At 41.8% G+C, this 25,282-nt stretch overlaps 1 protein-coding gene across 3 annotated transcripts in view; it reads right to left on the reverse strand.

Annotated features, from left to right (window-relative positions):
* Positions 1-25,282, reverse strand: part of CTDSPL (CTD small phosphatase like) — a 121,381-nt gene that overhangs the window by 39,258 nt on the left and 56,841 nt on the right. For all 3 annotated transcript variants that reach the window (XM_077808424.1, XM_077808425.1, XM_077808423.1), the window contains exon 2: positions 6,512-6,666. In XM_077808424.1, the coding sequence (XP_077664550.1) occupies positions 6,512-6,666 (155 nt within the window). The remainder of the gene's footprint in view (positions 1-6,511; positions 6,667-25,282) is intronic.

Genomic DNA, 25,282 nt, shown 5'->3' on the forward strand with positions numbered 1-25,282 from the left:
GTGTGCAGAATTTTTAATTTTTTTGGTGCAGAATTCTTCCAGGAGTAAATCTCCATCTGGTACGCTGCCCTTCTGGCTTCACCTCCATTCATGAAGATTAGGGGGAGGGGCTGCTTGTCTCAGAGCCGGTTCTTCTCCAATTCCGCACACCTCCTTTCCTGCCAGGGGAGGGGGGATAGGCAATGTTGCCCTGTCTGGACTTCATCTTGCCAAGCACAGCTGGTCTCCCCTACCCTGCCTGGAAGAAGGGGTCAAGGCAAATGGGATATTTTTGTAGGTGACAAATTAGAGGAATTGTCACAGATTGAAGTGTCACTAGAGGTGGTTTTGGAATTAATTGAGAAACTGAACAGTAACAAATCACCAGGACCAGATGGCATTCACCCAAGAGTTCTGAAAAAACTCAAATGTGAAATTGTGGACCTATTAACTATGGTTTGTAACCTGTCCTTTAAATCAGCTACCGTACCCAGTGACTGGAAAATAGTTAATGTAACGCCAATATTTAAGAAGGGCTCTAGAGGTGATCCTGGCAATTACAGACTGGTACGTCTAACCTCAGTACTGGGCAAATTAGTTGAAACAATAGTAAAGAATAAAATTGTCAGACACATAGAAGAACATAAATTGTTGGGCAAAAGTCAACATGGTTTCTGTAAAGGGAGATCATGTCTTACTAATCTATTAGAGTTCTTTGAGGGGGTCAACAAACGTGGACAAGGGGGATCCAGTGGACATATTGTACTTAGATTTCCAGAAAGCCCTTGACAAGGTCCCTCACCAAAGGCTCTTACGTAAATTAAGTTGTCATGGGATAAGAGGGAAGATCCTTTCATGGATTGAGAACTGGTTAAAAGACAGGGAACAAAGGGTAGGAATAAATGGTAAATTTTCAGAATAGAGATGGGTAACTAGTGGTGTTCCCCAAGGGTCACTCCTACGACCAATCCTATTCAACTTATTCACAAATGATCTGGAGAAACGGGTAAACAATGAGGTGGCAAAGTTTGCAGATGATACTAAACTGCTCAAGACAGTTAAGACCAAAGCAGACTGCGAAGAACTTCAAAAGATCTCACAAAACTAAGTGACTGGGCAACAAAATGGCAAATGAAATTTAAATGTGGTAAATGTAAAGTAATGCACATTGGAAAAAATAACCCCACTTATACATACAATATGATGGGGGCTAATTTAGCTACAACTAATCAGGAGATAGATCTTGGAGTCATCGTGGATAGTTCTCTGACGATATCCACACAGTGTGCAGCGGCAGTCAAAAAAGCAAATGGGATGTTAGGAATCATTAAAAAAGGGATAGAGAATAAGATGGAGAATATTTTATTGCCCTTATATAAATCCATGGTATGCCCACAACTTGAATACTGCATACAGACGTGGTCCCCTCATCTCAAAAAAGATACACTCGCGTTAGAAAAGGTTCAGAGAAGGGCAACTAAAGTGATTAGGGGTTTGGAACAGGTCCTGTATGAGGAGAGATTAAAGAGGCTAGGACTTTTCAGCTTGGAAAAGAGGAGACTAAGGGGGGATATGATAGAAGTATATAAAATCATCAGTGGTGCAGAGAAAGTGAATAAGGAAAGGTATTTACTTGTTCCCACAGTATAAGAACTAGGGGCCACCAAATTAAATTAGTGGGCAGCAGGTTTAAAACAAATAAAAGGAAGGTTTCAGAGTAGCAGCCGTGTTAGTCTGTATTCGCAAAAAGAAAAGGAGTACTAGTGGCACCTTAGAGACTAACCAATTTATTTCAGACCTAAAGGTTGCAATATTAGAACAAAAAGACTTCAAAACAGACTCCAATGAGAGACTGCTGAATTGGAATTAATTTGCAAACTGGATACAATTAACTTAGGCTTGAATAGAGACTGGGAATGGATGTGTCGTTACACAAAGTAAAACTATTTCCCCATGTTTATTTCCCCCACTCCCAACTGCTCCTCGGACGTTCCTGTTAACTGCTGGAAATGGCCCACCTTGATTATCACTACAAAAGGTTTTCTCCTCCCCACTCTCCTGCTGGTAATCGCTCATCTTAAGTGATCATTCTCCTTACAGTGTGTATGATAACACCCATTTTTTCATGTTGTGTGTATATAAATCTCCTCACTGTATTTTCCACTGAATGCATCCGATGAAGTGAGCTGTAGCTGAAAGCTTATGCTCAAATAAATTGGTTAATCTCTAAGGTGCCACTAGTACTCCTTTTCTTTTTGCAAATAAAAGGAAGTTCTTCTTCACACAGTGCACAGTTAACCTGTGGAACTCCTTGCCTGAAGAAGTTGTGAAGGCTAGGACTATAAAAGGGTTTAAAAGAGAACTGGATAAATTCATGGAGGTTAAGTTCATTAATGGCTATTAGCCAGGATGGGTAAGGAATGGTGTCCCTAGCCTCTGTTTGTCAGAGGGTGGAGATGGATGGCAGGAGAGAGATCACTTGATCATTACATGTTAGGTTCACTCCCTCTGAGGCACCTGCCATTGGCCACTGTCGGTAGACAGGATACTGGGCTGGATGGACCTTTGGTCTGACCTAGTATGGCCGTTCTTATGTTACGCTGTGAATGAAACTGCACTCTAGCCAGAGTCATCTGAACTCCCCGATGACACAGATGATAAGGGGGGAGCACTCAAAAGACCTTCCTTTTGCCTATACAGCCAGGAGGATTGGTTGACTCTGTTTGCCATTGGGGAGGAAGAAAAAATGGAGGAAACTTCAAGAGGAAGGGCATTCCCTTGCTGCCATACTGACAGGTCTGGTTCTGCACCTAAGGTGCAAGCAGGATGATGTACCCATTATAACAGATCTGTGGGCCACAGCACAAAGGTTTGTTCTGCATTAAGGGGCACTGTAGCTAAATGGACAAATAACAGAAAAAAGTTTGCATTATAATTTCAGCTGTGCTGAAAATTAACTATTTTACAGAATGGACTGCTCAGAACTCAACATATAAGGCACACGTTGCAAAGAGACTGTTCTGAGTAGAACTTTAAAAAATAGCTTCATACTTTTTAGAGAGTATCTGATTTTTAAAGTTTCTTTTTTTAAAATGGAATAGTAATTACTGCTATAAAACTGTGGTTATGCAATATCATCCTCAGCTGTGCACTTCTTCAAACCCTATAAACCAGTAAGGGGTCACTCAGGTAGCCAGACTGCAATGCTTGGTAAAATTCAAACACCACATTTGCTGTATGTTCTGAAAAATATTTTTCAGAGTAAACCAAAAAGATTAAATAGCAACAGAATTATTTAACACAAGAATGTTAGAAGATCTGTCTTATTTCACTTAGTTTTGGAGACATGTATTTTATAAAAATGTAGTTGTTGCTTTCCATTTTGCTTAACAAGCTGTTAATGCTGAAACGGATTAAAACCTAACTCCTAAACCAATTCAAACTAAACCTATTAGATCAATTTCAAGAACGTTCTTTAACAGTTTTAGAATGGCTTACACTAAATTGCTATAAAATCACAATGTGCTTTCCCCATGTCTACTTCCTTCTCTCAATTTGTTTTTCTTATCTTTATCATCAGCATCCATATAGCAACAACCCTAAAAGACAGATGGTGAAATACATAGACCATTTTATACTACAGCTCCTGATAGGGACGAACACCATAATTGCTTAATGCCCTTCCTCTGTTTTTCAGGGAAATAGGTCACAAAAACTCTTGCCTGATGAAACATGACTTGAGAGCTGCAAATTCAAAGCATCTTCTGAAAAACTGCATTATCCCATACAACGTGACACTGAATGTTCAATTATTTATCATTCCAAATTACTTATGCAGTTATCAACTTTAAATTCTCTAACAGTGTTATTTCAAATTTAAAATAAAGGCAGCATATACATTACCACTGCAACTAAGCTCCTATCTACGACACATTCATACAGCTTTCACTTATTTTCATCAAGGTTCAAGACCTCCATCTCCTTTCAATAACTTTACAGGCTTAGTTAAGTGGTTTAAGGATTTGACACTTTTTACTACCAAGTACTCTAAAGCTTTGTTGAAACTGGCCTTTTTACAAATTAAAATATGTCTGCCTCACTCTTTAGTCTATTCATAGTTATGAAAAATTTAATCCTTCCTAAGCATTCTTTTGATTGTTAATTATTCACTGAATACTTCTACTGAATTCACTGAAAACTGTTGTCTAATTTTAAAATGTGAACCTTGTGACATTTGTTTCTGACTATATGAATTTGGATGAACATTCATTTCTGAATTTTACAAATTGGAGTCAACAATTTAATATTAATATTATATTAATACAGATTAACATGAGGACAATATCTAGTATTTACATAGCATATGTGGTGGGTCCCTCAAGGCATAATGTACATCTGTCAGAGTTATCTGTATATTATGATGCCTTATGAACATTTCTATTCTGGATAATCACACTAAGAGTAATTATTCTATCCCATAAAAATTGAATTATAAGATATTTTCTAGAGATTTGAGGATACCACATACATTAAAAAGTGAGAGAATATTTAGGGGTACTTTACATTTTGAAGTTTTTGGCATCAATCCAAAGAACTTAGATCATTTTATTAGTTTAGTCTCCCAATACAATACCACTACTAAAACTCAAATATTTAACATTTATCTCTTTCTCTGGATCTTTTTCTTCCTCTGGAATTTATTCATTTTTTTTTCCACCCCTTATTTTGCCAATAATCTTCTCTCCTTGCAACCTTCACATATCCTGTTATTTTGTAAGGGACAGAGCTTTGTTAATTCCCCGTTCCTCCCATATTACTACGTTTTTGCACACACTCCCTGCAGTAGACTAGAAGTCTGAGACTCTCCCTTTATCCATGGAAGACTAGATTTTCCTCACTCCACAGTTAGTCAATAATGCAGCTAGGCAAAGAGGTCTACTAGACAGAGATGCAATTCCGCCTCTTCTCCGGGTACAGCATACACACTGCAGTGCACCTAACCTACTGGCCCCATGGGCAATGGGCCAAATTCAGTCCCAGACTAGTGTGCACTATTCCAATTCAACACTCCAACCCTCCACTTAGTTTCCCTGCCATCCTGATCTGCTTATCCTTTCTTCCTTCCCCTGAATAGCGCCTGTGCTACAGCTCCAGCGTTTCAAAGTCCACGAAGCATTTACAAAAGCAGAAAAGTGACATGAACTGCGTCAAGATTCTGAACTGCGAGAAGTGGAAAAGGGCGGGGGAAGGAATTCCTTTATTTCGATTGCTCTTGCTCACATCAGCAGCAAAGGCTCACCTCTGTTCTTCTGAGGCTCCCATGCTTAAAGGAACAGATGGGAAGATGCTCTGGATAACAGTATAATACAATTCTGCCATGGCGAGTTCTGAAAATATAGCATCGCTTTGGGAAAAAGATAGGATGCCTATGATCCCCATGCCAAACTAAGTCTTTGGTCATGCAAGGCAAGTTGCCTCCATGTTATCAGTTTAAAAGATGTACAGAGTTATCATTATATGCTATAGTTATATAGCTATGTAACCCTCTGGATTTCATAGCCACTGATTTTCGTTTAAAGATTAGAAATGTTAAGGGGTTATTCAATTTAAATTACCCACTGTTCAATTACTGTTTTGAACCTCAAAATAAGCAAGCACAACACAACCTGCAACCTCGGAAAATAATCACTCTAAATTGACATCTCTGGGGTGGTCTCATGGCAGCACAATACCTATGAGGTGAGGTGTGATTGAAAGAATCGGAATGTGAATCTCTCCCTTGCCCTACCGCATGCTAGGAATGCCTCATATCACTTAAAAAGCTATTTCAACTGAAGCTCAAAGTAGTGCTAATTGGCTCCAGAAGGAACAATATCTAACCCTCTATAGTTGGAGATTAACAATGGAGGTGAAGGAGATAGATTGGGGGAAGGAAAAGTAAGAGTCCTTTTCCTATGTCAACACAAGTCTAGATTTTGGGGTTCCTTGAGGTTTTACATAGGCCTGGTCCACAACTTAGCTCGATCTAGCCACGTAGCTTAGGGCTGTGAAAAATTTCACATTCTGAGTGTTGCAGTTAGGTCGACCTCCCGGTGTAGAGGCAGCTAGATTGACAAAAGAATTCTTCTGTTGACCTAGCTGCTGCCTCTTGGAGAGATGGATTAACTATATCACTGGAAAAACCTCTTCCATCGACACAGAAAGCGTCTACATTATACTGCTACAGGAACGCAGCTGCAGCGCCATAGCAACTGTACTGCAGACATATCCATATTATTTGCATAGTCCGTTATTTTCTTCAGAGCTGCAGTACTAGTACCTTGTCTTAAATTAGGACTACCTTTTTCAAGAAAAATGAAATTATTTTAAATTGGTGTCTCAACGGGTGCTATTTGCTACTTTTTCAGGATGTTCACACTATTTGAGTTACAGTAAAGTTGAGCCTTTCACATGGGAAACATACCATGTAATTTGAGACTGCCAATTTATTTACAAGGATCTAAAGGCAAAAAAAATGGTACAAGTCACTCACCTTCTGAAGTCCTCCATTCTCCTCCACCAATGGAGGAAGAGTACTAGTGCTATTGATAGATGGTGGTTCCACATTGTAGTCACGAAAACAGCAGAATAAGGTGCTAAAGATACTTCGACTCCTTTGCTTCTTCAAGCTGATATTACATTGAGACACTATAAAATGGGGGGGAAAGAAATCATGCTTTAAGTTTTCCAGATATAAAATGGTTATATTTTATTTGAAAATTCCTGATGTTCATCCACTTTACACCACATCCTTCACTGTCAAACTTACACACACAGGTCTGTAGATACATATTAGCTTTGGCTCTCCGCACAGTTCAAGCTCTTGTGATACCATACTGAGATCTTACTTTGATAGATGCTCTAGAACAGTGGTTCTCAAACTAGGGCCACCGCTTGTTCAGGGAAAGCCCCTGGCAGGCTGGGCCGGTTTGTTTACCTGCTGCATCCGCAGGTTCGGCTGATCGCGACTCCCACTGGCCGCAGTTCGCTGCCCCAGGCCAATGGGGGCTGCGGGAAGCGGTGCGGGCTGAAGGATGTGCTGGCCACCCTTCCTACAGCCCCCATTGGCCTGCAGCAGCCTGCCAGGGGCTGTCGCTGAACAAGCGGCGGCCCTAGTTTGAGAACCACTGCTCTAGAAATACCTAAAACAGATACTGTGACCTACATCCAGTAATTTGCTGCCAAAATCTGACTCTGAAATGGGACTCTGCTCTACAACAGAATGTCATCAGGAGAAGTCAACTGATCCCTGGGCATATTTTGGGCAAAACACTTTACTGTTTGAGACACAAACTCATTCCACACAGAATTTTTTTTTTATTCTCCTGCTGCTTATGCCTTGACAGCTATGTTATAGAACATGAAAAAGCACAACAAACAAACAATTCTTGTAGCACAGAGAATTAAATGAAACGTTAGAAGGAAGGGAAGGCTGCCATTCTTACTGTGGAACAGATTTACATGGCCCTGTGTGCTGATACAGGGTAACTGAAGCTGCAGCATAGGGGAGGCAGAGAAACATTTTTGAAAGATATAATAAAACATACAGACTATGAGCTATCACTCATTAGGTACACAAAGGACCTGCAGTAGGCCCAAATGCTTTCAGCCCATAGTTTTAGCAACTAGCTTCTACTATTACTCCTTTTCAAGGACTCCGACAACTGTTATCCAAATATTCACTACAAACTTCAGTGTCAGGTTATCAGATACATGTTAGAAAAGCAACAATTTTCTCAGGACTAATCCTGATGACAATAAGTATTTAGAAATATTTTATTTACCGCTACTTGACATATTGATCAATACAATCCACATTACCTCTCCTGGAAAAATAACTAATAATGGTGCACTACTTCACACATATGACTCTCACACAATCTTCTCTATTTCACTGCACAATTGTTAGTGACACTGAACATATACCACAGTAATATAATGTAAATTTAAAATATATTACGTGCATTTTTTGGTAAAAACAAGGCTTTAATATAATTACTAATGTTAATGCAATCAGAGGATATTTATATAGCATGTATGAACAAAAATATGACAAGATTACTGCTAGATACTCGCATGCTTTGGATGCTGTTGTGAGACATGAGATCCAGACTATATTACCTTAAAATCACTTGAGAAGAGTATATCCTACTTTATATGGGATCACAACCCGGAGGGTGGGGGGGTGGGGGGGCATGACCACCTTGCCCTTCCCATTACATGGAGCGGAAGGGGTCCCAATAAGCAAAGGATAATTACCTTCACTTTTTGATCCTGTTATAATTTAATAAAAATAATCTTTTAATCAAAGTCTGAGCAAGCAACCATTTTATACCTACCCTCTTTTCAATTATAATACAGATTTAAATGAAAGGCACAGAGAGAAACACTTCAACTCAGAAGCTGCTGACTTAAGGATTTCATTGATTCCTAAACATTTTGCTGTGACAGACGGAATGAAAAAAGTTGTTAAGCTATTTCCCTCAATTTCCTCTGTCCTTTCACAGGTGCAGGACTACTGAAGGTAACGTATACACAACCGCCACCCAGATCCAGAATAGTAATCAACACCTTAGATTTCAATTTTTTACAATGTCTTTTCTAAACACATTAGCTCAGCCTTGCAAAATTCTAATTGACTACTAAGAGTGATTTTTTTTTTTAAACAAGTAAATAAAACATCTAGTTTATTTCATCATCACCATGGTCAAGTGTGGGAAGTAGTTTTTTGTGGCTCGCCTGGTAGTCTATTTTCCTGACAATTTCACAAAGACGCATTATAAAAACATGGCAATGAAACAGTACATATCACCTCATTCATTTTCCCCCCTCAAAAATATTGTCCAACTTATCACAGATAGTTTTTCTCCTCATACGTTAAAGTTTTAAATCTGATCAAAGCAACAGATCTATCCAGAAAATGAAAATCCTTAAGAAAGATACAATAAAATTAATCCACAATAAAAAGGAGCAACATAACTCTTTATCTAACACACAGGGCACAAACACACAATAGCGGATAGAGATAAAGCATCACACTACACCCGTCATAGAACTGAATGGTCTTTTAAATAAATTCATTGCTGTGTGAAAATAAAATTATTATTTTAATGTTGAACAGTCATTGTACAAATTATGCTTTCATAACATTTTCTCCTCCCCATCATTTGCAAAATTCTAGTACAGGTCTAAGAGTAATATCTCTTTCCCCAGTATTTCATTTGGTAAACATTTTCTCCCTTTTAAAAAAACAGCAGCGGAACTCAACATGGTTCCTTTTGGTTTACTGCCACAAAGTAGAAACACTCACAGTATCCAAAAGCAAATGGATTTGTACACGTATATCCTCTTAAATCTACGTTATGTTTAGCTAACATGGTAAATTTTACATTAAGAGAAACTGAACCTATGTTGCTTAAGGCAGTACTCCGAAAGTTCATACAATGAAACATTTCTTTGTATAAAATCCATTTTATTTATTTACTTTGATTTATACATTAACAACGTTCTAAATGCTTCTGACATATTAAAAACCCCAACTATAAATGAAGGACAACGTTCTCTAAATTGTGTGAGCATTTTCAGTTACAGCCAATTTGCATACACACAATGCCTGGTGCCTAGGGCCCTACCAAATTCAAGGTCCATTTTGGTCAATTTCACAGTCATAAGATTTTAAAAATTGTAAATTTCATGATTTCAGCTATTTAAATCTGAAATTTCATGGTCTTGTAATTGTAGGGGTCCTGAACCAAAAAGGAGTTGTGTGATTGTGTGTGTGTGGGGGGGTGTCGCAATGTTATTGTAGGGAGGGTTGCAGTACTGCTACCCTTACTTCTACACGTGTAGCCTTCACTGAGCAGCTGGAGAGTGGCGGCTGCAGGCCGGGAGCCCAGCTCTGAAGGTAGAGTCGCCACCAGCAGCAGCGTAGATAGAAGAATGGCATGGTATGGTACTGCCTCCCTTACTCCTGTGCTGATGCTGGCAGGACACTGCCTTCAGAACTGGGTGCCCGGTCAGTCATCGCCGCTCTCCGGCTGCCCGGCTCCAAAGTCAGCGCAGAAGTAAGGGTGGCAATATCATGACCGCCCTAAAATAATCTGGTGACCCCCTGCAACTCCCTTTCGGGGCAGGACCCCCAATTTGAGAAACCCTGGTTTTCCCTCTAAAATCTGTATAGTATAGGGTAAAAGCACACAAAAGACCAGATTTCACGGTCCATGATGCATTTTTCATGGCTGTGAATTTGGTAGGGCCCGACTCATGCCTGCATGAGCGTCACGAATTTGCATGCCGACACACTAACATTTGAAGGTCCCATAACCTCAGCCGTGCAGAACACAATGCCATCCACAGCCTCAGAAACAACTCTGACATCATAATCAAAAAGGCTGACAAAGGAGGTGCTGTTGTCATCATAAATAGGTCAGAATATGAACAAGAGGCTGCTCAGCAGCTCTCCAACACCACTTTCTACAAGCCATTACCCTCTGATCCCACTGAGGGTTACCAAAAGAAACTACAGCATTTGCTCAATAAATTCCCTGAAAAAGCACAAGAACAAATCCGTACAGACACACCCCTGGAACCCCAACCTGAGGTATTTATCTGCTACCCAAGATCCATAAACCTGGAAATCCTGGGCGCCTGATCATCTCAGGCATTGGCACCCTGACAGCAGGATTGTCTGGCTATTTAGACTCCCTCCTCAGGCCCTACGCTACCAGCACTCCCAGCTATCTTCGAGACACCACTGACTTCCTGAGGAGACTACAATCCATCCGTGATCTTCCTGAAAACACCATCCTGGCCACTATGGATGTAGAAGCCCTCTACACCAACATTCCACACAAAGATGGACTACAAGCTGTCAAGAACACTATCCCCGATAATGTCACGGCAAACCTGGTGGCTGAACTTTGTGACTTTGTCCTCACTCATAACTATTTCACATTTGGGGACAATGTATACCTTCAAATCAGCGGCACTACAATGGGTACCCGCATGGCCCCACAATATGCCAACATTTTTATGGCTGACTTAGAACAACGCTTCCTCAGCTCTCGTTCCCTAATGCCCCTACTCTACTTGCGCTACATTGATGACATCTTCATCATCTGGACCCATGGAAAAGAAGCCCTTGAGGAATTCCACCACGATTTCAACAATTTCCATCCCACCATCAACCTCAGTCTGGACCAGTCCACACAAGAGATCCTACTTCCTGGACACTACAGTACTAATAAGTGATGGTCACATAAACACCACCCTATACCAGAAACCTACTGACCGCTATTCCTACCTACATGCCTCCAGCTTTCACCCAGACCACACCACACGATCCACTGTCTACAGCCAAGCTCTACGATACAACCACATTTGCTCCAACCCCTCAGACAGAGACAAACACCTACAAGATCTCTATCAAGCATTCTTACAACTACAATATACACCTGCTGAAGTGAAGAAACAGATTGACAGAGCCAGAAGAGGACCCAGAAGTCACCTACTACAGGACAGGCCTAACAAAGAAAATAACAGAACGCCACTAGCCGTCACCTTCAGCCCCCAACTAAAACCTCCCCAACGCATTATCAAGGATCTACAACCTACCCTGAAGAAAGATCCATCACTCTCACAGATCTTGGGAGACAGGCCAGTCCTTGCCTACAGACAGCCCTCCAACCTGAAGCAAATACTCACCAGCAACCACACACCACACAACAGAACCACTAACCCAGAAACCTATCCTTGCAACAAAGCCCGTTGCCAACTGTGCCCATCTATCTATTCAGGGGACACCATCATAGGGTCTAATCACATCAGCCACACTATCAGAGGCTCATTCACCTGCACATCTACCAATGTGATATATGCCATCATGTGCCAGCAATGCCTCTCTGCCATGTACATTGGTCAAACTGGACAGTCTCTACGTAAAAGAATAAATGGACACAAATCAGATGTCAAGAATTATAACACTCATAAACCAGTGGGAGAACACTTCAATCTCTCTGGTCACTTGATTTCTGACCTAAAAGTGACTATTCTTCAACAAAAAAACCTTCGAAAACAGACTCCAAGGAGAGACTGCTGAATTGGAATTAATTTGCAAATTGGATACAATTAACTTAGGCTTGAACAGAGACTGGGAGTGGTTGAGTCATTATACAAAGTAAAACTATTTCTCCTTGTTTATTCCTCTCCCCCCTTCCTCGCCCCCCACTGTTCCTCAGATGTTCTTGTTAACTCCTGGAAATGTGCTAGAAATGGCCCACCTTGATTATCACTTCAAAAGGTTCTCTCTCCCCCCACCCCACTCTCTTGCTGGTAACAGCTCATCTTAAGTGATCACTCTCCTTACAATGTGTATGATAAACACCCATTTTTTCATGGTCTGTGTGTATATAAATCTCCTCACTGTATTTTCCACTTTATGCATCGGATGAAGAGAGCTGTAGCTCACAAAAGCTTATGCTCAAATAAACTGGTTAGTCTCTAAGGTGCCACAAGTCCTCTTTTTCTTTTTGCGAACACTTGAAGGATTTCCACATGTGCACTTTTGAAAATTTGGGCTAATGTTTATTAAAAATGGACATTTTTGAAATGATTTTTTTTTCCAAAGCAGATGCCTAGGAAAACACAGTGTCAGCAAATGTATAACACTTAATCTTGCTTTTCTATTAATTTATCAATCATGAAACTCTTCTTTGTCTTAATACAAACTTCATTTTTCCTACATTTAAATATTAAACAAGTATCAAATCTGTATGGGGACTACAGGTAGTTTACAGTCCCTTACATTCTACTCTCTTACACTCAGTCACGAACAACATTTGTCCACCTTTCATTTTGTTCATTTTGCTTTCTCATCTCTGAATTCATAAATCTTGATTTGGAGGTCAAATGCTGATCTTAGCTACACCTGTGTAAATCTGAAATACCTACTTAGTTCCTCATTTTCCTCCAAATCCTTCCTAAAAGCCCATTTCAACTTAGTTTTTCATTGTTTACTTGCACTCCTTTGCTGTCTGATCTCACACTCCCCAGTCTCAGTCTCTACTTAAAAATCTGAAAATTTACATGATTAGATTGTTACGTAAAGTGACACTTATTTGTTTAAACACTTCTTTTACTACATCTTTCCTGTCCATGCGCTTCATGGTTATTTCAGGTAGACCATGATCCTGCGAACAATTACGTATGTGAATAGCCCCCATTTGAAGTTAATGGATCTGTGCATGTAAAGTTATACATATGCATAAATATTTGCAAGATTGGGGCATTTTGATGTAAACTCCTCAGGGCAGTGAAAGTCTCTAAAAAGAAAAGGAGTACTTGCGTCACCTTAGAGATTAACAAATTTATTTGAGCATAAGCTTTTGTGAGCTACAGCTCACTTCATCGGATGCACTTCATCCGGCGTGCAGGGAAGGCAGGTTAGCCTCCCCAAATGGGGGGTTCACCTGTTGCCCACGACTGAACGTAAAGGAGATATCATCTGTGCTACAGCACTTTCATCCTTGAGTCTCAGACACCAAAAACTGTGCATTCAGTCATGGTTCTTATAATTATTATTATCTATCATTTGTGTTACGGTAGCACCTTGAAGCCCTAGTCATGGACCGGGGCTCCATCGTGCTAAGTGCTGTACAAACACAGAACAGCAAGACACTCCCTGCCCCAAAAAGCTTACAAATCTAGACATAAGAGAAGAGAAACTGAATGGATAGACTGATGTGGGAGTACAAGGAAACAATCAGACAATACCAATCAGCAGGACAGACTGGATAGGCAACAGAGGTTTAGTCAACCTTTCAATAGTGAATGAAATGAGAGGTAGGATGGGGATAGGTCATGAAAGGCCTTAATAGTGAAAACAAGTAGCATATGTTTGGTGGATAAAGAAGAGGGAGCCAGTACAGGCATGCAAAGAGATGGCTCATGTGACTAGGTAGGAAAGTGATCTTTCCAGCAGCATTCTGAATGGGTATGAACAGGGAAAAATTACACTTGGCAAAGCCAGAGGAAAGGATGTTGCAGTAAGCAAAATGCAAGATGAGGAGAACCTGATTGAGAGTTTTAACTGCGTGAATGGACAGGGAAAGCCAGTATCTTAGAGATGTAACATAAGAATCTGCAAGACAGACGTAGCCTGGACATAAGAATCTAGAGAAGGTTTAAGTTGAAAATGATACTCAGGGTACAGGCCTTAGTGAAAGGCAGGATGGTGGCACTGTCCGCAGTGATTGAAAAGCAGCTAGTGGGAAGAGCCTGGGGGGGGAAGATTAAGACGTTTTAGCCATGTTAAGCTTGAACTGATCACTAGACTTCCACAAGGAGATGTGAGAGAGAGAGAGGCTGAGCTTTTTGTTTGGACAGGAAAGAGACAGGTAGATCCGCATATTGTTCACATGCAGTTTAAATGTGGAGACATTAGTTTATCAGAGATTAAGGGATTGTCCTTCACTGCAGTGTCAGCTGAAGATACAAATTGAGTGTTGCCCCTAACCTGACTCCTTTGTGCACATAAAAATCTCTAGCTTGAGCTCAGTGGTGGTTTGCACTCAAGCTAGCTGACCTGGCAGGATGCATGGGTTGATGCTTGAATGCTGCTGATGCTCAAGCTAGCAATGCAGTGGGGGTGCAGCTACAGGCTAGAGTTTGAATTGGCACAACTCATCAGCTGCGAATCCAGTCTTTCTGTGTAGCTTGACTGTTTTGCAGTGTGGCCACTCTCACTCAAGTGGAATAAGTTGAGCTAACTGTTGCAATGAAGACAAGCCCTGCACCTGAAATATCGTGGGGGAGGCGGGACAGGGAGGAGAGAGAGTGGAAATCGCTGCACAACACTAATTCAGGTACTCACAATGAGCTGACATAGAAAACATGACTGCAAGGGACAAAGCTATAATTGTCTCTGTAATACAGAAACTTTAAAAATAAGGTGCATGGCCAGAAGAACAATGTGGAATACTTGACCCTCTGATGATTTATCAGATCTTCTAGTGTCTTGTTTATCCCAGAGTTCCTCCTAGGTAATTGCTAGCCTTTGAATAGAGAAGTATGACGTACAGGAAATTTCTTTCGTATTAGTAATAATACAGACTTCGCTTGACAGCAGATGGACTGGAGTGCCAGTGAATATTTAAGAACCACATTTTCAAGTGAGACTAATAATTTTGGGTGTTTAGAAAGTTCTGAGCATCATTCCTCTGAAAATCAGACCTCTGAGGCTCCCAAAATCACTAGTCACTTTTGAAAATTTAGGCCTTAAGTTTCCATTAGCAGGCATATATTTTAACTATTAGTAGCCTCTGACAGTATTTGCTTTTAACTTCCCAGGAGACATGTGACCTATTCTTGCATACTGAACTCTACTGGAAACTAATGTTAATAGTTTTCTATTGCAGATAATGTTGTTTGTTTACCATTTTATCCTATTCAATATAAAAACTAACACTGCTACCATTATACACATTCAAAAGTCACAAAGTGAAAAAGATAGCTCTCTCACAATAACCCTAACCACACCTACACTGCAAACAGTAAGCCCAATTCTACCATCAAATGCACCCAAACACTGACCTGGAGAGTAACCCTCAAGAGACAATTACTTACCCAAAGTCTGATATTTGAGTTCTGCCCTTTGATTTACACTTACCAAGAGTCTTCATTTTACAACAAGAAAATTACTTTTTACATCTCACCTGAAAAATGGGTGAACAGATTTTGTTCAAACTTTACCAAAAAAAATTTTTGACTGAGAAAAAAATAGGGTATTTTCAGCCAAAAGGGTGAATATTTTCAAATGTTATAGGCAACAGTAAATAGGAGATAATATTGAAAGCCCAGACATCACCTCAAGCATAGTGTTCTCTACCAAGAAAACCACATGATTTGCTCATTCTAAATAAACGACAGGGTACAAAACTAAGTATTAACAGTCCCCAACGCTTAAAAAAAATCAAGTTAGGTCCCAAAAATCAGGTGGTTAGCCTAAAAATCCGGAGGTTTTTAAATAAAATGAACCGAAATGTTTTTTTATCTCCTGGTTTCTAGGCTTTCAGGGTACATTCACATCACATTTGTAAACTTTTCTCTGCAATCATCAGAAAATTGCTTCTTTTTTTAAAATGAAAGCAGAGATCTCATGTAATCTCTTGACTCCAGAAGTCAGACTTTAATACAGTAGATCTTCAGAGCTATGAACACCAAAGTTATGAACTGACCAGTCAACAGCACACCTCATTTGAACTGGAAGTACACAGGTATCAGAGTAGCAGCCGTGTTCATCTGTATTTGCAAAAAGAAAAGGAGGACTTGTGGCACCTTAGAGACTAACAAATTTATTTGAGCATAAGCTTTTGTGAGCTACAGCTCACTTTATCGGATGCATTCAGTGGAAAATACAGTGGGGAGATTTATATATATAGAGAACATGAAACAATGGGTGTTACCATACACACTGTAACCAGAGTGATCACTTAAGGTGAGCTATTACTAGCAGGATGGGGGGAAAGGGGGACCTTTTGTAGTGATAATCAATGTGGGCCATTTCCAGCAGCTGACAAGAATGTCTGAGGAACAGTGGCAGGTGGGGGCGGGGGGGGGGGGAATAAACATGGGGAAATAGTTTTACTTTGTGTAATGACCCATCCACTCCCAGTCTCTATTCAAGCCTAAGTTAATTGTATCCAGTTTGCAAAGTAATTCCAATTCAGCAGTCTCTCGCTGGAGTCTGTTTTTGAAGGTTTTTTGTTGAAGTATTGCCACTTTTAGGTCTGTAATCAAGTGATCAGAGAGATTGAAGTGTTCTCCAACTGGTTTTTGAATGTTATAATTCTTGACGTTTGATTTGTGTCCATTTATTCTTTTACGTAGAGACTGTCCAGTTTGACCAATGTACATGGCAGAGGGGCATTGCTGGCACATGATGGCATATATCACATTGGTAGATGTGCAGGTGAATGAGCCTCTGATATTGTGGCTGATGTGATTAGGCCCTATGATGGTGTCCCCTGAATAGATATGTGGACACAGTTGGCAATGGGCTTTGTTGCAAGGATAGGTTCCTGGGTTAGTGTAAAAGAATAAATGGACACAACACAGACGTCAAGAATTATAACATTCAAAAACCAGTTTCGTGAGCTATAGCTCACGAAAGCTTATGCTCAAATAAATTGGTTAGTCTCTAAGGTGCCACAAGTACTCCTTTTCTTTTTGCATAATAATTTCGCAATTTGTAACTTAACTGTTCTCCAAACAGATACATTCACTAATTTATATGTTATTCATAGGGATTTTATGCCTTATATCCTTATTTGTTTTTTATGGGATTTTATGAGTGAAAGGTATTTCTTTTGGGTGTCTTACATGTACTTATCTGTAGAATTACCATCCCTGTTTACATCTGTCTATAGTGCCTGTATTAGTCTTGTACATTGTGGGTACTTGGTTTCAGTACAGGGTACTGTTTGCTTGAGACCCCAATGGCAGTCTTTTGCGTCAAAGGAAGTACTTTCGCTGCTGGGGTTATACTTGATCAAATTCACATGGCACAGTATTCCAGCTGTCTGCTTCATTTGTTTTTGTGTAAAGTGCTTAGGTTACATTTGTGGAACAGATAAAAAAACTTTGGGACTGACTCAGTGGGACTGACTCAATTTCCCCAAGACTTACAATTTGTTTATTACGGGTGCTGGCTTTTATTTTAAAGAAAGGAGGATGACAACTTGTTTTGGCTTCTTTGAAAGCAAATAGATCAGATTAGCAAAGAAAACAGGTCATTAGAAATATATGCTCAATGCTCTAAATAATAAGGTTAGAAGCAGCTCTCAGCATGTGGACTTTAGAGAAGTATTTTTCCAATTTCAGGAAATCATCAGTTGACAGAGCACAAGACTGGGACTTGAGAGACGTGGATTCTATTCCTGGCTCTTCCACTGGTCTGCTGGGTGACCTTGGGCAAGTCACTTGACCTCTGTCGGCCTCAATTTCCCCATCTGTAAAATGGGGATACTAATGCTGACCTCCTTTGTAAAGAGCTCTTATATAGTGCTTTTTTACTGTTCGATCTCAAAGCTAGGTATTATTATGGATTTCTGAATGGTATGCCATATGATATTCAATTAGAACTATGCTGCTGATCAATTTATCTGCGGAAGAGTGAAGGCAACCTATGTGGTCATGCAACAACATTTTACAGTTTTGTATGGTTTTCTTTGGCATGAATATGCAAATTTATTTTAAAATGAGAGCATAAATATAAATATAAACATATATAATTAAATCTAGATCAGTGAGGGTGTGGAAGACCTGTCTGCCTAAAACCTGCAGCAAATTATCCTGGGATTAGGTTTGTTTGGCTATATGAAAAAATACCACGTATCAGGGAAAAGAAAGAGAAAGATTGCTCAAAAAGAATAAAGTTAATATTTCGTATTGCAAATCCACACTGTGGAGGAGGTAACTGGAAGAATAATTAAGAAAAGCGCACAGCCCTGTGTTCTACATGTAAGTTAATTATAAACTCTCAATGACATACAAGTTTGTTGAAAGCCACCCCCTATGTTCATTACTCTTTTCAACTGGTATTAAAACAAAATAGAAAAAAAATTAGCACAGATGGCACCAGAAGCAAAGCAAAGAAGAATGAAGTACTAAATGTGAATTTTGAAAAACCCAATAACTACAACTATAGTATCAATAACTTTTATCCTTCAGAGAGAATAATGTGTCTATTGCCATGCTTTTTGTAGCAAGGCAGAAAGATACCTTGAAGGGAGATAAAATGATTTAATATTAAAACAAAGGAAAAGGAAATATACATGCAAGCTATATGACGCTCCTCGCTCAGGTATTGGTTGATAGGGTAGCGTCACCTAGTGGTCAGGACTTAGGCCTATGCTCTGCAGGGGGATTGTTGGTAGAGGAGTCCAGGCCCTCCCACTCCACAGAGCTCTGACTCAGGGCCCTATGAGGGCTATAAGTGATCTGACAGCCAGGGATGGTTAAGGCTGCCGTCCCTGGGTCACTTCCCATCACCCCTCTGTGACTGTCTCAAAGTCACCCTCTGAGCTAAAAGTAGAATGAAGGATGTCTGCTCACCACAAGACGCCTCCTCTGTGTGTCATGGTAGCGCTTTCTCCCTTGGGAAGCGGCAGGGCCAGTGTAACCACTAGGCGAAGTAGGCGGCCGCCTAGGGCGCTAAGATTTGGGGGCGCCAAAAAACGGCGCCCCAAAATTTTTTTTTACACTATTGCTTAGGGGCAGGTACCTGTCAGTCTCCAGCGCTCGGGCCGCGCCAGGGCCAGCAGCCTCTTCACCTCGGAGTCTCCTCCGCTTGCTCAGGAGCCACTCCTCCTCTCAGGCTCCCCGGCCGCTGCGGCCGCCCAGGAGGTTGCAGGTGGGGGGTGCCGCTGCGGAGGAGACGTAAGGGGCCGGGCTCGGCCGGGGCCCAGCACCTACCGGCTGAGAGCAGCAGAAACCGCGCACTGCTTGGGGGGAGCCAGGAGGCCTGAGCCCAGGGCGGCAGCAGCCTCCGCAGCAGCAGGGGTAGGCGGGGAGCGTAGGCGCCCTGGGCTCAGGCTGCCCAGCTTCCCCCGAGCAGTGCCCTTTCCTGCTGCTCTCGGCTGGCAGGTGCATGGCCCCAGCTGAGCCCAGCCCCTTGCATCTCCTCCACGGCAGCGCCCCAGCCCAATTCCTCCTGGGCGGCCGCGGAGCCTGAGAGGAGGAGTGGCCCCTGGGCAAGAGGAAGAGACTCCGAGGTGAAGAGGCTGCTGGCCCTGGCGTGGCCCAAGCACTTGAGACTGACAGGTGCCTGCCCCCTAGCCCAGTGAGTGTTACCTGTTCCACCAGCCTCAGTGCCCTGCCCCATACTGTCAGCCACCTCAAGCTCACTGTGACACCAGCACCCCTTGGCAAAGGGCCCCCTGATCTTCACAAACAGCTGTCACCGCAGGCCTGACAAACTCACTGCACCCCACAGGTGTCTTACAGGGCACTTACCCACAAAGAGGAACGTGGAAGGGATCTACACAAGGCTGGTAACTTGTCAAGAGTGAGAATCTTTGTGAGATGTGTGCATGGGTAATATTGAATGAATAATGTATTTACCTTAAAAGTCTGCTTTACAGACTTGGAGTAGAAATTAGTCACCAGGGGATAATGGCCCTTTGGGGCAAGGGGGATTTGTCACCCTGCCTAACCTGGCTGGTGATGCAATGCAAGGCTCAATTGTTTAGCTTTGCACAGTAGTAAGACTTTGAATGGGACACCATCAGAGGCAATGGCAAACAGCTGAAAAGCCTTAAAGGTAAAAAAGAAACATTACAACAGCCGTTACCCGTTCTGATAGGCTGTTTATAATGCTAAGTTTAGTAGCCTTTGGAGGTTGTCAGGGGTGTGTAAGTGTGTGTGTGTGTAAGTGTGTGTGTGTGTAAGTTTCGCCTAGGGTGCAAAATATCCTTGCACCAGCCCTGGAGTAGCTGCCTTCTGTGTGGTATAGCCCACCCTCCTGGGCCACATCAGTCCTAGGTCTTTCCCCTTCAGGGGAAGTCCAAATAAAATAAAAGGGAATTAACAAAACTCTGAGTCCATATGAGAGAAGGGGAAATGCTTCCCTTACGCTGTCTCTGTAGCAGGTCCTCTCCTGACCTTTGGGCAGCTGTTGTGGAGAGAGATTCTGCCTTTTCCCCAGCTTTCCTATGCTGGAGCAGGTCTGCTTTCTTCCCTAGTCTGCTACCAAAAGAACTGTTCCCCTGGCCTTTAACAGCTCCTCCAGTTGGAGCATTTTCTATAGGTGTGTGTGGTGGTGGCGGCAGCGGGGGGGGGGTGGGGGGTGGGAGGGGTGGCTGAGCCCAAAGCAGTTCTTTATCCCTTTAGTCCCTTGTTGCTCTGTGTGGAGTTTGTATACCCTGTCACAGCTAACAGAAAAGACACAGCAATGGTGATTGTTAAAAAATGAACAGAAAGAAAACAAGCAAATAAGCCCATGGGTAATTGTTTTACTGTACATTCTTAAAGCTATTTTCTATAATGGGACATCCAAACTGTCATCATCTTTTACAGAAGGAAAGGTGGTTAGCTTGCTGCTTTTAAATGAGTCTATGCAAATAAATTATTTGTTTTCAAAAGCAGAACAAGTTAGGCAACACACAGATAGTACAATACAAGTTGCCACATAATTCACAGACTTATTTGGTTTCGACAGGATCTCTAGTAAATCTAGTCTATTCCTCTGTATTATTTGAGAAGTGATCTAATTACAACTGGACATTCCCTAATAAACTAGCACAATAGCCAATCTTCCTAAATACTCTGAATCATGTAACTCAGGCAATGAAAGGAACTGAAAATATACTTAGATATTTGCAAAAATAAAAAGCACCAGATTACCCAGAGTTCTATTTAAGACAGGCTATTTTAAAATGAACGATTCATAATTCAAATGGAACAATGCAAAAAATTACTCAAATTACTGTCAAAATGTTCCTTTAAAGGTAAACACAGCTTTTCAGTTTTGATGCTACACCACTAGAGATGTACAATTTCTAAATTAATCCTGTTGACAGCACTGTGTGATCTTACTAGAAAAATGCCATTTTAAACATGACAGGATTCAAGCTGGAAATAGGTATATTGAAGAAAATTGGACACTGGCCTTTTATTTGATTGTGATTATTACACTACTATTAAAAAGGCAGAAACTGGTTTACAATATCAATTCCCACTTAAAATAATGGAATTTTTAATAAGTCAGTTTATAATTACAAGGCTTATCTCATCGTGTGAGCCTTTCAGAGCTCAGTGATTTTTTTAAAAAAAGCAATTTCCCTTGCCCATAAAACGGACTTCTCAGTTCTTCTGCAAAAGTCTGGGGCTAAGTTAAACCCTCCAAGCAGCAGGTGGAGGCCAAACTAACAAACCACATACTGACTTGCTTAAGCTCAGTATGATGCATTCCAGAACAGTATTTCCAACTCTGGAATGAATAGTAATAAGTAAACAACAAATCCTAACTAAATGAACTTTCAATATAAAGAAAACAAAATTCAATCTAAAAATTGAATGGGAACGTTCACAGGCTGGTTTTTAGGAGGCAAAAAGCCCTATTTGCATTTCATCCATGCCCTAAAATTTTCCAAACTCCATACTGGAGCACACAGGAAACAGCTGGAGCTACCCAGAAACTTAGAGGGCCTCTTCTAAGAGACCCACCACAGTACAGCAAAAGCTGTTTTATCCGGCACGTTGGAGGAATAGGGGGATCCAGAGGGGGTGTGGAGTGCGGGCTCTAGGAGAGAGTCTGGGTGCAAGAGAAGTCTTGGGAGGGGGTGCAGAGTGCCGGATCCGGGGGCCGCTCACCTCGGGAGGCTCCCCGCAAGCGGCGACTTGTCCTGGCTGCTCCTAGGCGGAGGCACAGTGGGCAGCTGTGTGTGCTGCCTCCGCCTGCAGGTACCGCGCCCGCAGCTCCCATTGGTCCCATCCAATGGGAGCTGTGTTGCTAGCACTCAGGGCCATGTGGGGGCAGCGTGCAGAACTGCCTGCCGCGCCTCTGCCTAGGAGCAGCCAGGACAAGTCGCTGCTTGCGGGGAACCTCTGAGGGGAGCGGCCCCTGGATCCGGCACCCTGCACCCCCTCCTAAGCCCCCTCCTGAACCCAAACTCTCTTCTAGAGCCCTCACTCCACATCCACTCCTGCATCCCAACCGCCTGCCAGCCTCGCACCAACTGGACTATAAACCCGAATTTCAATGAAGATCAGAAATGCCGGTTTAGTGGAGCTTTCTGGTTGGTGAAGTGCCAGATAAAACAGCTTTTACTGGAGTTAGCTCTACTCCACTGTGGCCTTCCGTCCCCGGGGCTCAGCCTACTCCAGTCCTTTCTCCCCCTAAGTTGCCTACTAGCAGCCCTTTATAGGCCGAGGTATAGCCCAGCCCTCTTTAATTAGCTGGATTGGGCTCACCTGCTTCAGTGCAGGGGCCCTAGGCTCAGTCTATCCACAGAGATCAGCTACCCTGTGACACAAAGTAACAGAAAGCTACTGAAAGGTGGGTGCAGAACTGGTTGGAAAACCATTCCCAGAGAGTAGTTATCAGTCATTCACAATCAAGCTGGAAGGGCATACTGAGTGAGGTCCTGCAGGGATCAGTTCTGGGCCTGGTTTTGTTCAATACCTTCATCAGTGATTTAGATAATGGAATAGAGAGTACACTGATAAAGTTTGTGGATGATACCTAGCTGGGAGGCTTGCAAGTGTTTGAAGATAAGATTAACATTCAAAATGATCCGGACAAACTGGAGAAATGGTCTGAAGTAAATAGGATGAAATTCAACAGGGACACATGCAAAGTACTCCACTTAGGAAGGAACAATCAGTTGTACACATACAAAATGGGAAATGACCGTCTAGGAAGGAATACTGCAGAAAGAGATCTGGGGGTCATAATGGATTACAAGCTAAATATGAGTCAACAGTGTAACACTGTTGCGAAAAAAAGAAAAAGAGCAAACATCATTTTGGGATGTATTATCAGGAGTGTTGTAAGAAAGACATGAGAAGTAATCCTTCCGCTCTATTCCGCACTGATTGGGCCTTAACTGGAATATGGTGCCACATTTCAGGAAACGTGGATAAATTGGAGAAAGTCCCGAGAAGAGCAACAAAAATTATTAAGGGTCTAGAAAACATGACCTACGAAGAAAGATTGAAAGAATTGGGTTTCTTTAGTATGGAGAAGAGAAGACTGACGGGGAACACGATAAAAGTTTCCAAGTACATAAAAGGTTGTTACAAGGAGGGAGGAAAATTGTTCTCCATAACCTCTGAGGATAGAATAAACAGCAATGGGCTTAAATTGCAGCAAGCAAGGGTGGTTTAAGTGGGACATTAGGAAAAACTTCCTGTCAGCACTGAATAAATTACCTAGGGAGATCGTGGAATCTCCATCATGGAGATTTTTAAGAGCAGGTTAGACAAAACACCTGTCAGGGATGGTCTAGGTCAGTGGTTCTCAAAGACGGTCTTCAGCTTGTTCAGGGAAAGCCCTTGCCACGTCCGCAGGTTCGGCCGATCGTGGCTCCCACTGGCCGCGGTTCGCTGCTCCAGGCCAATGGGGGCTGCGGGAAGCGGCGTGGGCCAAGGGACGTTCACCATTTGGCAAAGTAGCTGAAATTTTGAAATTCAGTTCCTACAATCTGATTCATCTGGTGTCAATAACTGAACCCAAAGGCCCTTGGGTTCAACTACTCTAAGAAATGGACTACCTTCAAGTCGATCATTATGCCCCTGTTAACTGGCATATAGCTTTGCTTGTTCCTTACAGGTTTTTGCGGTTTTACAAGCCATGAAGGCTGTACTGTTAGAATTCAGTCTTATGAGCTTGTACCTTTGAATACCATTTTCAAGGTCAATGAACAAGGTGTATAACAGCCCTCCATCTCCAGTGGACTATTATTCCATTTCTGATCCAGGAGGGAACTAACATCCACCACACCCAATACTAAACAATAGCTGCCACAGGGAAAGTGTAGGAATAGAAGACTGGGAAGAGAAGAGGCCCACAATGTAGTATAAAAAAAGAGAGAGAATTAGAAGACACTAAGTTTCTCAGATCTGGCTCTGGTGGCACTCCAGCACAACACTGATTGCCTGAGGGATCTACTGTACTCTCTTCTTTGGCTGAGTACTTGGAAGAGTACCTGTAGATGAACCATTGACTGAACAGGTTGAGTTCCTGACAAGCTTTTGGAGACCCTGAAACATGGCTGGTTATGGGCTGCACTGATGTCTGTCTCCCAGAACAGAGCTAAAAGTAGCAGGGCTAAGCTTGGCCTTCAAGGAGGTTTCTTAGGCTAAGGATCATATAAGCTTGACACTATAAATTAGGGTGTTAAACAAAACCTTTAAGACCTCTGCAAGCAGCCTATCCTGCCAATCCCATGTTTATTCTTCACCACTGATTTTGAGTAGGCCTGGCTGAAAAATGGGGAGGCTAGTTCACAGAGTACCCTAATCTTTAACATACAAGCTTACTGCTTTTGAATTCTAGGGGCTTACAATTCAATTTATGTTGATTGAGCTCTGAAGGCAGCTCTACTAAGACATAAAAGTTATCTGTAAAACTAATAAAGGCACCTAGTGGTAGAATTACAGTATTTAACTTATAATAACGAAGTGATAAAACTTTTAATGCACCAAGGAAAACGGGTATTTAGGAATATACCAAAAGTGAGATTGCTGATCCTGCTTGAAACATCTT

This window comes from Eretmochelys imbricata, chromosome 2 (assembly GCF_965152235.1).
Source record: "Eretmochelys imbricata isolate rEreImb1 chromosome 2, rEreImb1.hap1, whole genome shotgun sequence".
In the NCBI taxonomy this organism is placed as follows: domain Eukaryota; kingdom Metazoa; phylum Chordata; order Testudines; family Cheloniidae; genus Eretmochelys; species Eretmochelys imbricata.